The sequence below is a fragment of the Scyliorhinus canicula genome, chromosome 12, assembly GCF_902713615.1.
Source record: "Scyliorhinus canicula chromosome 12, sScyCan1.1, whole genome shotgun sequence".
Lineage (NCBI taxonomy): Eukaryota > Metazoa > Chordata > Chondrichthyes > Carcharhiniformes > Scyliorhinidae > Scyliorhinus > Scyliorhinus canicula.
This window is the reverse complement of record NC_052157.1, coordinates 23,048,138-23,066,229: the sequence shown is the minus strand read 5'-3', so window position 1 is coordinate 23,066,229 and position 18,092 is coordinate 23,048,138. Positions and strand designations below refer to the sequence as shown.

The 18,092-nt window shown below is 47.4% G+C and overlaps 1 protein-coding gene across 2 annotated transcripts in view; it reads right to left on the bottom strand.

Moving 5' to 3' along the window:
• dmxl2 (Dmx-like 2) overlaps nucleotides 1–18,092 on the bottom strand; it is a 220,418-nt gene that overhangs the window by 14,368 nt on the left and 187,958 nt on the right. For both annotated transcript variants that reach the window (XM_038813520.1, XM_038813521.1), the window contains 6 exons: nucleotides 14,732–14,853; nucleotides 14,468–14,603; nucleotides 6,407–6,467; nucleotides 3,871–3,998; nucleotides 1,328–1,405; nucleotides 894–985 (listed from right to left, as the gene is read on the bottom strand). In XM_038813520.1, the coding sequence (XP_038669448.1) occupies nucleotides 894–985; nucleotides 1,328–1,405; nucleotides 3,871–3,998; nucleotides 6,407–6,467; nucleotides 14,468–14,603; nucleotides 14,732–14,853 (617 nt within the window). The remainder of the gene's footprint in view (nucleotides 1–893; nucleotides 986–1,327; nucleotides 1,406–3,870; nucleotides 3,999–6,406; nucleotides 6,468–14,467; nucleotides 14,604–14,731; nucleotides 14,854–18,092) is intronic.

The following is an 18,092-nucleotide window of genomic DNA, read 5'->3' as shown; positions in this document are numbered from 1 at the left end:
GAGAGTCGAGAACACCGCCCAGACCATCACAAAAACCTGCCTCGCATCAATTGATTTTGCCTACACCTTCCGCTGCCTCAGGAAGGCAGACAGCATTATCAGAGACCCCTCACACCCATGCTTTAAACCTCTTCCAGACCCTTCCATCAGGCAAAAGATACAGAAGTCTGAAGACCCACACACCCAGACATAGGAACTGCTTCTTCCCCAGAGCTACTAGACTCATCAAGGACTCTCTCCCAGACTGATCAGTTCCCTGTAAGAACACTATTCTAAAAGCCCTATGCTGCTCTCCAATCACTATTTGTTGATGTACCAATTGTTAATGTACTGTCAATTATTTATTTATTTTTTATTTGTCTACTGTGTACGTTCCCTTGGCCGTAGAAAAATACTTTTCACTGTACTTTGGTACATGTGACAATAAAATATCAATCAATCAATCATTCAAGCATAATCAAAGACACCTCCCACCCGGCTTACTCACTCTTCGAACTTCTTCCATCGGGCAGGAGATACAAAAGTCTGAGAACAGGTACTAACAGATTTAAAAACAGCTTCTTCGCCACTGTTACCACACTCCTAAACGACCCTTATAGATTGATGGACTTATGGACTGATCTGATTTCTTCACACATCTTCACCCAATGCCTGTGTCAATGTATTTACATTGTGTATTTTATGTTTGTCCGATTATGTATTTTTTTTCATGTACGGAATAATCTGTTTGAGCTGCACGCAGAACAATACTTTTCACTGTACCTCAGTACATGTGACAATAAACCAATCCAATCCAAATAATGGAGTTGACTTTTAAAATAACGGATTTTGGGAATGCCCCTTTTTACATCTGGCAACATTTTTCCTCAAACATCAATATCTCAATATTGTACCTGCTGTCATTAGATTGTCCTGCTGTAGTTATGAGACTTGAGGAGGTGACAAACGCAAAGTCACCAGCAGCTTTACTGTGACACTGCCAGCTCTGCAATGAAACAAATAAAACTTTTTTATATTAACACATTACAAAATAAAATTTTAACCAACACATTTCCTTCATCAAACTTTTCTTTGCTTCCTGAGGTGATAGTTCATATTGTCACAAATTACGCTCAGAACTCTGTCCTTGAAATGCCATAATCACTACACATTTAATCAGCATGTTTGGCTGAAGTTAGACAATTAATCTCATCTATAGAAGGCATTTTGGAAATACGGAACGTGTTTTTGGCATGTCTGCAATATCTTCAAAGAAGTTATTTATTTCAACAAACACAAGAAAAGGCATGTGTTCTTAACAAATTACACGACTGTTTATATAACTTACAAGATAAGGTTTAGGATTAGATCCAGTTTGGTTGACTTGCCAAAGACTCAGAAAGCCTTCTCCATCTGCCACCCCCAACTGTTAGGGAAATAAAAATAATCGGTTTAATAAGACAGTCATTAAATAAACAATTTGGTTGAAACCCTTTTTTCTGGCTACAGATGTTTTTAGAGAAAAAAATATTGAATAGAGCAATTCAAATGGTGCTGGTTGTTCTCAAAGAAACGCTGGACGTGATAGTTTGGTCAAGACAGCAGAATAAATGCCATATCCTTTCAGAGATCGTTTAGAGTTGTTCGTATTGATTTACACTGATTTATTAGAAGTCAGAAGGGGCATATTGAAAATGATCTTTCTGGCAAGCAAAATAGAATATTAAAGTTCAAGTAGCTTAATGAAGAATAAAAAGCGTGAACTGAGTCAATCCTGATAATTTTATATCAGTATATCATTTTCACGATTTACATTTCTCTAACTAACAAGCAAAATATTTAACAGGATGAGAAGGGATAGTTTATCATGATCACAATCACATAGGGTGTCATTTGTGACTTTGATAAGGGCCGTTTAACTTAGAATCAAAAAATCCCTACAGTACAGAAGGGTGCCATTTCGCCCATCAAGTCTACACTGAAAGAGCACCCTCTCACACCGATCCTCTGAAAGAGCACCCTCCCTACCTAGGCCCACTTTGCGCGCCCGATCACCGTAACTCCATCTAACCTGTACATCTTTGGACTGTGGGCGGAAACCGGAGCACGCGGAGGACATCCTCGCAGACACAGGGAGAACGTGCAAACTCACACAGACATCCAAGGCCAGAATTGAACCCGGGTCCCTGGTGTTGTGAGGTAGCAGTGCTAAGCACTGTGTCACTATTCTCTAACAAGGGAGGAAACCCATTTGGAGCTATTCAAACGTGGAGATCTAAAAGAGATGGTCACAAATTTGGAAGGTGTCAAAATGTTCAAAAACCGTATAAAAGTGAAAGAGATTGGAGATGAGACAGTAGTTTGCAATGACAGAGAGAGGTCAAGGTTGAGTTTTGTGGGGAGAGGATTAAAGTTTCCTTTATACTGTTTTAATCTTTGGGATCAAGGATAGTTGTGAATGCCTTTTAGATTGTAAGGTAATATGCTGTAGCATCTTCTACCATTTTGTTCCCTTCAGCCACTGAATATTGTCACTGTGGCAGCTATTTAAAAATAATCGATTGGCTGGAACAATCAAATCTCCTGGACACAACAAATAGAGAATCTCGGGCTGGGTTTGAACGCATGCACTTAACGAAGACCAATTGATTTTTCGTCCATTAGTTTAAATAATGAATAATCAATTGGGTGCATCTAGAATTGCGCTCCTCCCTGCTTGATTTTCTTGCATTTGCAGCATCCAATTTTCCCTCGTAGCTGTGTGGGTGTGTGGCCCTGCAGCAATCAGGAATGTAGGGGACAAACAAGCTGCGCACAAGCAGCATTGTCTTCAAGATCCATACACATACACCTGTGTGCAATTCTGAAGAGACTGTGCAATACAACAAACCAGTTGCACATAGTGCAGGAAAATTAGAGGGAATATCGGCTGTAACCTGGCTCTCAACTGAGAAAATGTGTATTCTAAAATTTGAAAGCTTTTCAAAAGTTAAAACTTTAAGAAAAGCAGAACTCAAGGATAGCAATCTTGCATCTGAGTCAGAAGGTTGAGTGTTCAAGTCTCATTCCAGAAATGTAATCGTACAATTCATAAGTATCAAGGGAGTGCTGCACTGTTGAAGACTGAGGTTTTTTGGACATTAATCTGTAGCCAAGTTTGCCTTTTCAGATAGACACAGAGGTTCCCATGATACAATCTGAAGAAGTGTGAGATTTCTGTTGTAGGAATCTTGTTATAAGCAAATTGGCTGTTATCTTTCTTACATTCCAATAATGATCACAGCACTTTTGAAATCCTTAAGATTGTGAAAGGATTATGGAATCATACAGCGCAGGAGAATGCTAGTTGACCACCGTGCCTGCTCTTTCAAAAAGATCAAGGAGGTACAGAAAGAGGCCCTTCGGCCCATGCTGGCTCTGTGTATAACAATCTAGTCAGTCCAATTCTCTTGCTCTATCCCCAAGCTTATTTGCCTCAGGTGCCCATCAAATTTCCTTTTGAAACTATTGATCATATCTCATTCCACCACCTGTAATGACTCCCATATCATTACCATTCACTGTGTAAAAAAGGTTCTTGCATCTCTTGCCCAAAACCCTCTGTGCCCTCCCAATCCTTGCCAATGAGAACAGCTATCGAGTTGGTGTCACCCCCTCCCTGGCTCATTCTTTCTCTACAACTTGCAAAGATGCTATAAAATCTAACATTTCAGTATCTTTGAAAAACCACAGATAAGAGTTACAGAACTTTCCTCAAAAATTAAATAAATTGGGCAGAACGGCAAAGCAAAGTTAACCTGATCTGTGGAAAGAAAAGGCTGAAAACTGTATTTGTTCCTTCATATTTCATATTATTAAGTTAATCTTAGAGAGATTGTATTAAATATTAACCTTATTGCCTTGGGAATTGAAATGTAGTCGGGTAACCCTTGCATTGCCAGCTTGTCGGAAACATATAACCTGTTGTGGCCGATTCCATTCAAACATTCGAACACTCCCATCTTGCGCACCTGTAAGATCTGATTGACACAAATGCAAAGAGCAAAATCTTAAATGTGTGGGACAATCAACACAAGTGTTTAATAAAAATTCAAAAATGTGTGTTTGGTTTTCTTGATATAGAAGAAAAAACCTCCAGTAATATCTTTTCACCAAATTAAATGCTGACTGGGTTCTCATCACGATAGCAAGTCCCCGTTTTAGGCTGCCCTGTTACAAGTTGTTCCACTTTAATGTCAGTCAGTTAATAAGGCCCATATTATTCATGGTTGGGGTTGGAAGCTTTATGGGTCTGATGTAGGGTCAAGTGATCCATTCAGCACCCACATTGGAGTGCCTATCCGACGCCCTGACTCTCCTGATTGCTGGTGATCTCTCTTTCCAATCCTCCATTTGTCCAACACACAGTTTATTTCTGCAGCACCGAAACTCGAAGCTGCTCTTTCTGTCTCTTGATGCTCATTTCACAAGCAGTTCAGCAAGAGGAATGATTCAGCGAGTATCTTGTTGGAAACCCGGAGGTGGGAGAGGCAGCAAGCCAGTGGATCAAAGACTAGAAGGAGTAGCAAGCCAGAGGGCTGTGGAGCAGGAGAGGCAGTGAGCCTGAGCTAAGTAAGAAGAATCAACATATTTCTTTTATATTCCAAAATTATTTTATTTTAGAAATTATTTCATTCACGAACATAAGAATTTAGCAATGTGCTGCATTTGAACTTAAAGGATATATCTTTTTCTGATGAGAAAGGATTTACAGAATCTAATTGCAGCTTTTACATTGGTTATAATGGGAAAATCTGATTAGCTTAAGATTGCTTCACTTAAAGTTGCACTTTTCAGAATGTTACTGCAACCTTAAATTAGGAATTACTGTAATTAATATGATTAATGTGCTAAATGCATGTCAGGTCCTGTGCTATGCATGTGCTAATGTAAAGTGACTCCAAAACCTGATCCAGCCATTCATTTTAGAATCAGAAATTAATCATATAAATGTCACCAATGTGCAACATCAGACTCAATTGTTTATTTTAAATGATGCATATTGAAACTGGCCAATGAGCATGTGTAAAAGTGACCATAGACGGTCTGGAGCTACACGGCATTATATATCTGTTTGGTAGGTAGTCTTTAATGTTTGTGCATTCTCCTTCTTCAAAGTAATTAAGACCTAGTTGCCCACACATATTAGTTCCTGCTGATCTTTACTGAAAGATGTCCAGGCAAAAGGCTCAGTGAGCACGTGATTCATACACATCATGTAAAGCAGGGGTGGGCAAACTACGGCCCGTGGGCCGCATGCGGCCCTCCAAAGGTCATTATGCGGCCCACCAAGATCAAGTCATCAAAAAAAAAAAAACATTTTTTTTTAAGAAATTTTTTTTTTTTGTAAGGTTAATGGGGGGGCTGTTGGGTTACTGATATAGGGTGGATACGTTGACTTAATTAGGGTGATCATTGCTCGGCACAACATCGAGGGCCGAAGGGCCTGTTCTGTGCTGTACTGTTCTATGTTCTATATGAGGCGCCCAGAATCATAACCGGGTGAAGCGCCATTTTTGAAAAGTAGAGAAAAAGAGGGCTAAAGGCAGGATGCCGCCGGGGGAAGCGCTGAGGTATATGCCGCACGCTAATTGGTTACAACCGGGACTATTAATTAATATACTATGCGGCCCTTTAAAATTGTGAATTTCTGAATGCGGCCCTTGCACGGAAAAGTTTGCCCACCCCTGATGTAAAGCATTCTATTTAGTATATTAGCTTGTGAATGGGGTTATAAAGGAATTTAATTTTTATTATTCACTGTCTCAGAACTTTCTTTTATATCAAAAAACTTTTTAAAATTGCAGTTCATTTCCCCAAACTTAACACGACTAAAAATTGAATACAATGCTTTTTGGGTTTACCTGTTCCATGAAATAACAATAAACTCTTTATAACTTGTCACTTTGTCCTGGTGGTAACACTCTTGCACTAAATCAGATGATTATAGGTTCATGCCCCATGACAGACCCATACACATAACCTAGGCCAACATTTCAGAAAGCGAGAGAATATCTTTCTAATGAAAGATCGAGACCCCCAGAGATTGGATTCCATGAAACCTCCATGAGGATAGAGCGAAGTTAAAAACTCCAAAGAGAAAAAAAAGAATGAGAAACAAAATCAGCTAAATCTTAAATAAAAATAGAAAATGTTGGAAATACTCAGCAAATCTGGAAGCATCAGTGAAGCGAGAACAGAGTTAACATTTCAGGTCAATGGTCTTTCAAGCAGAACTGGAAAAGTTAGAGATGTAACAAGTTTTGAGCAAATAAAGAGGCAGAGAATGCAGGCCGGACAGAAAAGAAGGAAAGACTGGCGATAGGGTGGTAAAGCAGGAGAAATGACAAATGGTACAAAATCAGCTTAATCTAATTTCAGTACTCACAATATCGGTGGGCTGGATGGGAAGTCATCCGTTTCACATTGTTCAAGTTCCTTTTTATGAGCTACCGTGAGGAAGAAGACAATATACATTTATAAAAACAGTATCACAGATTTACTTTTTAAAACATCAGTGTATTATACAGAAAATGAATGAAATTGTTTCTTTATTAACTTGGTGCCAGCATTACTTCCAGTTATATTTTTAGAAAAAGGGAATTCGAGCTCTGTTATATGTGGGAATTACCCATATGCTTTTCATTTAACTGATCAAAACAGCTTAAATTTGAAATGATAAAATTATTTTGACAATATCGTTATTGCATTTATTTTGTTAACAAAGAGGAGTTCTAGTATGTTATCACTTTATTTAAAAAGGTACAGCTACCAAAATAATCTGCAGTTGTGATGCTGAAAGAGCAATTATAGTCATTTTGAAACTGTTGCTAATTGTTTCCATCAGTTTTATTCCCTCACTACCTCTTCTGAAGGTGTTGACTGCTTTCTGGGATGAAGTTCTGTCCTGCAGCATCGTACCCGGGCTCTGAGACTAATGCTATCATACCTTTTGGTGTGCTGGCCGAAATCAGCTAACTAAACATGAACTGAGCAGGAACCCGAATGCCATCCTGAGACCTTCCTTGTCTGGAATGCTCAGTTATTTACTCAACAAGTGTATTGAGCAATTGGGGAAAGGGATTTGTTTCAGCTCAAGAGGTAAACGCCTGATCTACAAAGTTAACAGAGGTCAATCAATAAAAAAAAAGCTAAAGGCATTCTTAGATTAACCTCTTTTGATTGGCAAACTTTGCAGGCAAAGATCTGGCAAATAGAGTATAATGTGGGAAAATTGTCCATTTTGGCAGGAAGAATAAAAAAGCATATTATCTAAATGGTGAGAGATTACAGAGCTCTGAGGTATCCCATTGCATGAATCACAAAAGGCTTGTATGCAGGTACAGCAATTAATTAGGAATGCTAATAGAACGTTATAATTTATTGTGAGGGGAGGTGAATACAAAAGTAGGGAGGCTATGCTTCGGTTGTACAGGGCATTAGTGAGACCACATCTGGAGTGCGGTGTACAGTATTAGTCACCTTATTTAAAGAACGATGTAAACGTTTTGGAAGCAGCTCAGATAAGGTTTACCAAGCTAATATCTGGATTGGGTGGGTTGTCTTATGAGGAAAGGTTGGACAGGTTAAGCTTGTATCTGTTGGAGTTTATATAAAAGTAGGAGGTGACTTGATTGAGACAGACAAGAACCCGAGGGGTCTTGAGAGGGTAGATGTGGAGAGGATGTTTGCTCTTGTGAGAGACTGTAGAATTATGGGTCACTGTTTAAAAACAAAGGGTTGGCCGTTTAAAATGGACAGTAAGAAGTCTTACAACACCAGGTTAAAGTCCAACAGGTTTGTTTCAAACACGAGCTTTCGGAGCGCAGCTCCTTCCTCAGGTGAACGGAGAGGTATGATCCAGAAACATTTATATAGCCAATAGTCTATATAAATGTTTCTGGATGCTTCCGGTTGCGGCTATGCGGAGCTAAGCCGCACATTCGGCAGCTCCTGCTAGAAACGGACTTTGGGGCTCTTTACACGGCCCCCAACGGAGCGTTTTCAACGATTCCCGACGTGGGAAGGGGTCTGCAGTAGATCCCCAGGGTTCTATGGTCCGGACCAGGAGTGGGGTGAGCAGAAAAGCGGTGGCAGCGCCCCTGGAAAAGCGGGGGGGGGGGAAGGGAAACAAAAATGGCGGCCGGTGGAGCCCTCGCGGAGTGGAGGCAGTGGGCGCAGGAGACGTTTCAGCGCTGCTTCCAGGAGCTTAAGGTGGAGTTACTGGAGTCGCTGAAGGCTACCACCAGTAAGCTGCTGGAGACTCAGACAGCCCAGGGGGCCGCAATCCGGGAGCTGCAGCAGCAGGCCTCCGAAAGGGAGGATGAGGCCGCGGCCGTCGCGGGGAAGGTGGAGGCACACTAGGCGCTCCATAAAAAGTGGCAGGAGCGGTTCGAGGAGCTGGACAACCGGTCGAGGCGGAAGAATTTACGGATCCTGGGCCTCACGGAGGAGCTGGAGGGGTCGGACCTGGCGGCCTATGTAGTCATTTTGCTAAACTCGCTGATGGGAGCTGGGTCCTTCCAGGGACCCCTGGAGCTGGAGGGGGCCCACAGAATACTGGTCAGGAGGCCCAGGCCGAATGAGCCGCCGCAGGCGGTGCTGTTCCATCGGTTCGCTGACCGGGAGTGCGTGCTTCAGTGGGCCAAGAGGGAGCGGAGCAGCAAGTGGGAGAACACGGAGGTGCGGATCTTCCACGACTGGAGTGCGGAGGTGGCTAAGCGGAGGGCCGGATACAACCGGATGAAGGCGGTGCTCCACAGACGGAGTGTGAAGTTTGGCATGTTGCAGCTGGCACGTCTGTGGGTCACCTACAAGGACCGTCACCATTATTTTGAGTCCCCGGAGGAGGCGTGGGCCTTTGTGCAGGCCGAGAAATTGGACTCAAACTGAGGGTCAGGGATGGGGGTTTTGTATGTAAATGCAACTGTGTCTAATTTTTTCTCTGGAGGGGGGGGTTCTCTGTTTAATGCAGGATGTGTGTTGGCTTTAGGGTGGGTGGGGCGATGTCTTTATGTCTTTTTGTATGGGTCTGGTGGACGGGTTCGGGCAGGGAGGTAAACTGGGAGTGCGGGGAGCTGGTGGTGGGGACCGGCAATGGGAGTTGCCCTAGAGGAGGTGGGGTTGGGCAGGGCGAAAGCGCGGGCTTTCCTCTGGTTTCCCGCGCTGTGGGGTGATGGGGGCGGGGTCGGGCCTGAGAAGCGCTGGCCTTTGCTGGTTGTTAATTTCCCGCGCAAGAGCTGGGGGGGGGGGGGCCCTGCTGATGGGCACGGAGGAGGAGGAGGAGTAGCCCCACGTGGGGAGGGGTCGGAGGTGTGGCGGGAGTCGCCGGGGTCAGCAGAAGTTAGCTGGCTCACGGGAGTGCTATGGCGGGGGGGGGGGGGGGGGGGGGGCGGGGTGCGCGCACCTCGGAGGGGTCCTAGCCTGGGGGGGGGGGGGGGGGGGTGGGTGGTACCGGGTTGCTGCTGACCTGGCAGGAAGGCGCTGAGTAGTATGCAGGGGGTGCTGGGGGGGTGGGGGTGGGGGGTGGTAGTTGCCGCCGTGGGTGGGAACAGGAGGCGCGGGGGACCGCTGGCCAAGTGGCGGGCAGGGGATGGGTTATGGCTAGTCCGGCAAGGCGAAGGTGGGCAGGGAGCCCTCTGATCCGGCTGATAACCTGGATATGTAAGGGGGCTTGAACCGGGCCCGGTCATGCCTGGTCACGGAGTGTTTACAGCACTTGTAGGGGCTGGAAAGCGGATGTCGGCCATGCTACAAGAGCCGCACCTGAAGGTGGCCGACCAGGTTCGACTGAGGGAAGGGGTGGTGGGTGGGCCAAGTATTTCACTCAGGGGATGGAATGAGAAGAATAGGAGGGGTGGGAAAAGAGGGTGTCGTTTGAAGGCGGTTTTTAAATGTGGTGGCTGACAGTGGCGGGAGGTATGTGGTGGTGAATGGCAAGCTGCAGGGGGAGCGGGTGGTGTTGGTGAATGTTTACGCCCCAAACTGGGACGATGCAGGGTTTATGCGGCGCATGTTGGGCCGCATTCCGGATCTGGAGGCGGGGGGCCTGATCATGTGGGGGGGGGACTTACAACACAGTGCTGGATCCCCCATTGGATTGATCCAGGTCCTGGATGGATAGGAGGCCGGCGGCGGCTAAGGTGTTGAGGGGGTTTATGGATCAGATGGGAGGGGTGGATCCCTGGAGGTTTGCGAGGCCAAGGGCCAGGGAGTACTCGTTTTTCTCCCACGTGCATAAGGCCTATTCCAGGATTGATTTTTTTGTCCTGAGCAGGGGGCTGGTTTCGAGGGTGGAGGATGCTGAATACTCTGCCATAGCTATTTCGGATCATGCCCCGCACTGGGTGGACTTCGGGCTGGGGGAGGAGAGGGACCAGCGTCCGCTCTGGTGCTTGGAGGTGGGGCTGCTGGCAGACGAGGAGGTGGCCGGGAGGGTTCGGGGGTGTATCAAGAGGTACCTTGAGGCCAACGATAACGGGGAAGTCAGAGTGGGGACGGTCTGGGAGGCATTGAAGGCAGTGATTAGAGGGGAGTTGAGTTCCATCCGAACCCATAGGGAGAGGGGAGAGCAGAGGGAGAGGGAGAGATTGGTAGGGGAGATGGTGAGGGTGGATGGGAGATGGTGAGGGTGGATAGGAGATATGCGGAGGCTCCGGAGGAGGGATTGCTGGGGGAGCGGCGTAGCCTTCAGGCCAGGTTCGACTTACTGACCACCAGAAAGGCAGAAGCTCAGTGGAGGAAAGCACAGGGGGCGGTGTATGAATACGGGGAGAAGGCGAGTAAGATGCTGGCACACCAGCTCCGAAGGCGAGACGCGGCCAGGGAGATTGGGGGAGTGAAGGATAGAGATGGGAAGGTGGTGCGGAGCGGGGTAGTCGTTAATGGGGTTTTTAGAGACTTTTATGGGGAATTGTACCGGTCTGAACCCCCGGTGGAGGGGCGGGGGGGGGGGGGGAATGGGGCGCTTCTTGGACAAGCTGCGATTTCCGAAGGTGGAGAAGGGGCAGGTGAAGGGACTGGGGGCGCCGATTGAGCTGGAGGAGCTGGTTAAAGGGATAGGGAGTATGCTGTCGGGGAAGGCGCCGGGGCCGGATGGGTTTCCGGCCGAATTTTATAAAATGTATGCAGACCTGTTGGGCCCCCTGTTGGTCCGGTCCTTTAACGAGGCAAGGGGGGGGGGGGGGGGCTTTGCCCCCAACTATGTCACGGGCGCTGATTTCCTTGATCCTTAAGCGGGATAAGGACCCTCTGCAGTGTGGGTCATATAGGCCGATCTCGCTGCTAAATGTAGACGCCAAGCTGTTGGCAAAGATCTTAGCTACAAGAATAGAGGATTGTGTGCTGGGGGTCATCCACGAGGACCAGACGGGGTTTGTAAAGGGAAGGCAGTTGAATACCAACATACAAAGGCTTCTCAATGTCATTATGATGCCGGCTGTGGAAGGGGAGGCGGATATAGTGGTGGCATTAGATGCAGAGAAGGCCTTTGATAGGGTTGAGTGGGGGTATCTGTGGGAGGTGTTGGAAAGGTTTGGGTTTGGGGAAGGGTTTGTCCATTGGGTGAGGTTGCTTTACGAGGCCCCGATGGCGAGTGTAGCCACGAATAGGAGGAGGTCGGAGTACTTTCGGCTGCACCGGGGGACAAGACAGGGGTGTCCCCTGTCCCCCTTGCTCTTTGCGTTGGCAATTGAGCCCCTGGCCATGGCGTTGAGGGAGTCAGGGAACTGGAGGGGCCTGGTGCGCGATGGGGAGGAGCATCGAGTGTCGCTTTATGCGGACGACCTGGTGCTGTATGCGGCGGACCCGGTGGGGGGAATGCCGGAGGTGATGAGGATTCTCAGCGAATTTGGGGGCTTTTCTGGTTATAAGCTCAACCTGGGTAAGAGCGAGCTGTTCGTGGTGCACCCGGGGGATCAGGAGGCTCCCACTGAAGCAGGCAGGGAGGAGCTTTAGGTACCTGGGAGTCCAGGTGGCTAGGAGCTGGGGGGCCCTGCACAAGCTCAACCGTACAAGGTTGGTGGAGCAAATGGAGGAGGAGTTCAAAAGGTGGGATATGTTACCACTGTCACTGGCGGGTAGGGTGCAGTCCGTCAAGATGACGGTGCTCCCGAGGTTTTTGTTCCTGTTCCAGTGCCTTCCAATCCTTATCCCGAAGGCCTTTTTAGGAGAGTTAACAGGAGTATTACGTGATTTGTGTGGGCGCATGGGACTCCAAGGGCGAGAAGGGTGTTCTTGGAGCGGGGCAGGGATAGGGGGGGGCTGGCGCTGCCCAACCTCTGTGGGTACTATTGGGCTGCCAACGCAGCGATGGTGCGTAAGTGGGTAATGGAAGGGGCAGGGGCAGCATGGAAGAGGATGGAGATGGCGTCCTGTGTGGACACGAGCCTGGAGGCGCTGGTAACGGCGCCGTTGCCGCTCCCTCCAACGAGGTATGCCATGAGCCCGGTGGTGGCGGCTACCCTCAAACTTTGGGGGCAATGGAGATGGCATGGGGGGAGGTGGGGGGCTCGATGGAGTCCCCGATACGGGGAACCACCGGTTTGTTCCAGGGAGCATTGATGGCGGATTTCTGGGCTGGCACAGGGTAGGTATTAGGAGGTTGAGGGACCTGTTTGTGGATGGGAGGTTCGCGAGCCTGGGGGAGTTAGAGGGGAAGTTTGGGCTCCCCCCGGGGAACATGTTTAGGTATATGCAGGTTAGGGCGTTTGCCAGGCGGCAGGTGGAGGGGTTCCCTTTGCTGCCCCCACGTGGGGTACGGGACAGGGTGCTCTCGGGGGTGTGGGTTGGAGGAGGGAGGATTTCGGACATATACTGCGTAATGCAGGAGGTAGACGAGGCCTCGGTGGAGGAGCAGAAGGGTAAATGGGAAGAGGAGCTGGGTGAGGAGATTGAGGAGGGGACGTGGGCGGATGCCCTGGAAAGGGTGAATTCCTCCTCTTCCTGTGCGAGGCTTAGCCTCATACAGTTCAAGGTGCTGCATAGGGCCCACATGACTGGGACGAGGATGAGGAGGTTTTTCGGGGGCGAAGACAGGTGTGCTAGGTGCTCGGGGAGCCCAGCGAACCACGCCCATATGTTCTGGGCATGCCCAGCGCTGGGGGTGTTTTGGAAGGGGGTAGCAAGGACGGTGTCGAGGGTGGTGGGATCCAGGGTCAAGCCAGGCTGGGGACTCGCAATTTTTGGGGTTGCAGTGGAGCCGGGAGTGCAGGAGGCGAAAGAGGCCGGTGTTCTGGCCTTTGCGTCCCTAGTAGCCCGGCGGAAGATCTTGCTTCAATGGAAGGATGCAAGGCCCCCAAGCATGGAGGCCTGGATCAATGATATGGCGGGGTTCATCAAATTGAAGAAGGTGAAATTTGCCCTGAGGGGATCAGTACAGGGGTTCTTTAGGCGTTGGCAGCCTTTCCTGGACTTCCTGGCGGAACGGTAGGGAAATAGGCCGGCAGCTGCAGCAACCGGGGGGGGGGATTGGGTTTGGTGGGAGGGAGAAGTGTGTACATGGATCTGTTGGATGTAGCGGGTGTTATCTTTTTCCTTTTGTTGTTTGCTTTTTTTTTTTGTTTTAATAGTTGCTTTTGTAGTGGGGTGGGTGTTGTTCTTGGGTTTTTACCATGGTTGTTCTGTTAATATTGTTTTGTTGTTTATATTTTGTGAAAACCTTAATAAAAATTATTTTTTAAAAAACAAATAAATAAATAAATGTCACCTGAGGAAGGAGCTGCGCTCCGAAAGCTCGTTTTTGAAACAAACCTGTTGGATTTTAACCTGGTGTTTTAAGACTTCTTACTGTGCTCACCTCAGTCCAACGCTGGCATCTCCACATCATGTTTAAAATGAAGATGAGGAGAATTTTTTCAATGCCGATCGGCACAGTGGATAGCACTGCTGCCTCACTGCTCCAGAGACCCGGGTTCAATTCCGGCCTCGGGTGACTGTGTGGAGTTTGTACCTCCCCGTGTCTGCGTGGGTATCCTCCGTGTGCTCCGGTTTCCTCCCACAGTCCAAAAATGTGCATTGGATTGGATATGCTAAATTGCCCTTAGTGTCCAAAAAGGTTAGATGGTGTTGCGGGGATGGGATGGAAATGTGGGCTTGGGTGGGATGCTCTTTCCAAGGGCCGGTGCAGACTCGATGGGCCGAATGGCCCTCCTTCTACATTGTAAATTCTATGATTCCATGATTTTAGAGGGTTGTCAGTCTTTGGAACTCTCTTCCTGAAAAGGATGTGCAAGCAGAGTCTTTGAATAAAACAGAAGTGGACTGATTCTTGGCAAGCAAGGGGATGATAGGTCATTGGGGGGTAGGTGGGATGCAGATTTGATATTACTATGGGGTAGGTGGGATGCAGATTTGATATTACTATCAGCACTCTGGCACTGTCTGAGCACTGTGTGAGGGCGGAGAATCCCGGCCAGTATTAGAGCAATTTGTTATTTAACTCCAGACATACCACAGTGGCTCCTGTGCTGGTTTGCCCACTTCCTAGCCAAGGCATCGAAGAGGAAGTAGAAAGCTGGCTGGATCCAAAATGAGTTGTACTAGCTTGACTACTGCTCACTGTTGAGCGATGTTCAAGGTCGTCTGAACTAAAAAGAGATCATGACTTGTGTTACAACTTTGGATAATGCAAAAATTGCAATTCAAATTGTATCAGGAAAAATGGGATATATGTTACATTTAAGATCACTTCATTGGATTAAATAAAGTTTAGTACCTTCTAGATTCTCTGTCTGAATCTTCACCAATCCAGGTATAAGGCTGAGCAGCTAGAATTGCAGATACATCAAGTTCTTGCACGTCATGCGTTGAAGCCAAAACCATCTCATTGGAATTTGCCTTTTACAAGGGAGGAAAAAAAACTAAATTCAAACAAAAAGAAACCAAAATAAAGTAAAGAAAATGATGTATAATAAACCGTGATGAGCAGTGAACTTTAATATTACAAGTAGCTTCATCAAGGTAACTAAAAAAGCAAAAAAACAGGAAAATGTTGATCATCTAAAACAAAACAGATATTTATGAAAATATAAAGCTTGATATTAGTTTGAAGATGGTGAGGAACATAGAAACATATGTGCCGGGGTAGACCATTTGGCGCTTCGAGCTTGCTGTGCCATTCAATAAGATTACGACTAATCTATTTGTGGACTCAGTTCAATTTTCCAGTCTGCCCCCATAACCCTCAATTCCATTCCCTAACAAAAATCTGTCTAACTCAGCCTTGAATAAAGTTAAAGACCCAGCATCCCTTAGAAACGTACAAAAAATAGGAGGCCATTCGGCCCTTCAAGCCCACTCCGCCATTCATTATGATCATGGCTGATCATCCAACTCAATTGTCTAATCCAGCTTTTCCCCCATATCGTTTGATCACCTTCACCCAAGCGCTATATCTAACTGTTTCTTGAAATCATACAATGTTTTGGATTCAACTACTTCCTGTGGTAATGATTTCCACAGGCTCACCACTCTCCGGGTGAAGAAAATTCTCCTCATCTCTGACCTAAATGGTCGACCCCGTATCCTCAGACTGTGACACCTGTTTCTGGACACACCCACCATCGGGAACATCCTACTTGCATCTACCCTGTCCATTTAGAGTTTTATAGGTTTCTATGAGATTCCCCCTCATTCTTCTGTATTCTAGCAAATACAATCCTAACCGATTAAATCTCTCCTTGTACGTCAGTCCTGCCATCCCAGGAATTAGTCTGGTAAACCCGGTCATCCTAGGAATCAGTCTGGTAAACTACTTTCTGGGGAACAGAATTCCACACATCAACGACCCTGTGAGAGAAAATAATTCTCCTAATTTCTGTCTTAACAGGGAGACCTCGTATTTTTAAACAAAGTTCCCTAGTTTTAGTCACAACCAAGAGAGGAAATATCCTCATGCTATCTACCCTATCAAGTCCCCTCAGGATCTTGTACGTTTCAGTAAGATCACCCCTCATCCTTCTAGTGTCCAATAGGTGTGTACCTAACTTGTCCTAAACCCTTCATTGCAGGAATGAGCTTAATGAATTGTCTCTGAACTGCTTGTCAAGCAATTGGATATCTTTTGAAATAAGGGAACTAAAGCTGCCACAGTAATCAAGATGTGGAAGGGATTTTCCAGCCTTTCCAGCCAGCTGGATCTTTTGGTCCCACTGATGGTGAACCCACGGTACGGGTTTCCCGGCGGTGGTGGATTCAAATGGAAATCCCATTGACAGCAGTGAGACCAGAAGATGCCACTGCCAGCGGGCTGCACCCCGCCACCGAGAAACATGCCGCAGGTGCCCCATGGTCCTATACTGCCGTAGTAAAACCTCCCTGTTTTTGTATTCCAGTCCTCTTGCAACAAACACCAATATTCCATTTGCCTTCCTAATCATTGTACCAGTGTCTGCACGGGTCTGCTCCGGGTGTGCCAGTTTCCTCCCATAGTCCCAAGACGTGCAGGTTAGGTGGGGATAGGGTGGTGGAGTTGGCTTAGGTAGGGTGCGCTTTCAGACATCCGGTGTAGACTCGATGGACTGAATGGCTTAGTTCTGCACTGTATGGATTCGACGGATAAGTGAATCTTTTCCACACTTCATTGTCCCAGGTTTGAACATTGTAGGGAACCAGTCCTGGCTAAGACAGGGGCAGGTATCCATTCCTCACTGCCGGTAAACCTCCTTGCCAATACTTCCTGACCCTTCTGAATAACACTGCATTTAGCCCTGTTCATGCGTTACAAAACCGGACCTCGCAGTTTCCTCTCAAAAATTTCTGCTGTCTTCGGCGGCATCAGCAAATCAAACACTGTGCATAACTGATGTTTTATCATGAGTACTGCTGGAGAACTTTGGGTTTTGAATAGTTGTATTCCTATGTCATCAGGAATTGGCTTAGTTGTTTAGGCAATGGTTTTTGTTCACAAGTTACCTTCAATGAATGCTTCATTATCTGAACAAACATTTTCAGCCAGCCCACTTGTGGCAGGATGACCAGGAACTGTGGCCCGTTGTCGCTAACTGGTTGTTCAGGGTAACCGAATCTCACCCAGTTTTACTATTGTTTCCTGCAAAGTCTTAGGGCTATATTCTTTGATTCTGGGGCGATGTCCCCACACTGGCGTGGGAATGGTGGTGTTTAGACAAAATGGTGTAAAACGGCCACTGATCCTATGTTTCGCTGCAGGCTAGCACGCTGGCAGCGTAGAGTACCCGGCTCTAGCTGCGGATACTGCCCGGAGAATTGCCGGATCCATGGCCGCGCATGCACACGGCGGCAGCCTGCAGCGGCCGCGCCTTGCTACATGGTGTAGGCCGCTCGTGGACGCTGCCCGCGAAATAGAGCCCACCCCTTTGGCCGGCTCATGCGACCCGGACCACCTCCCCATAGTGCCCCCAGCCCCTGATAAATTCCCCACCCATGCCCACGGATCGGCCCTCCCCAGGCTGTGGTGGCGCTGGACTGAGTCCGCAGTGACCATGCCAAGTTCCTGACGGATGAGACCATGAGAGACCCACGCCGTCGGGAACTTGGCCGGTCGGGGGCGGAGCATCGGCGGGGGGGGGGGGGCAGGTCTCAGGCAATGTCCTGAGGCCATCGATAAGTTGCACTCTCAGAGTAAACTGCTTTGGAGGGGGTGGAGCATCGCGAAAGTGTCACCTCCCTCAATTCGTTCAGGAATTCTCCGACCGATCACCAAACGCGATTTTGGCGACCTGAGAATCCAGCCCATAATCTTCATAATGGCAACTTCAGGCCATTTAGAGTGCATGCATCTACCACAATGAAAAACATTTGTCCTTCAAATGGTCCAACATAATCGACAAACTCTTTGGCCATTCCCATGCGTGCAATGGTGCTTTGGGCGGGAAGTTTTGAACCTTTGCAAAAGCCAAAGGCATGCTCGCCTTCATCCTTACTATCCCGCAACGACCTTCATGAATTTGGTTTAGGGAATGTTTCCTTAACAATGGCAGAATGATAAACCTCATTCCCCAGACGAGACAAACTGCCTGTATGGATAGTTTGGGTCTTCAGGTAACTTATGACTTCAACTCCGGGTTTGCTCCCGTGGTTTTTGCCTTGGAGTACCA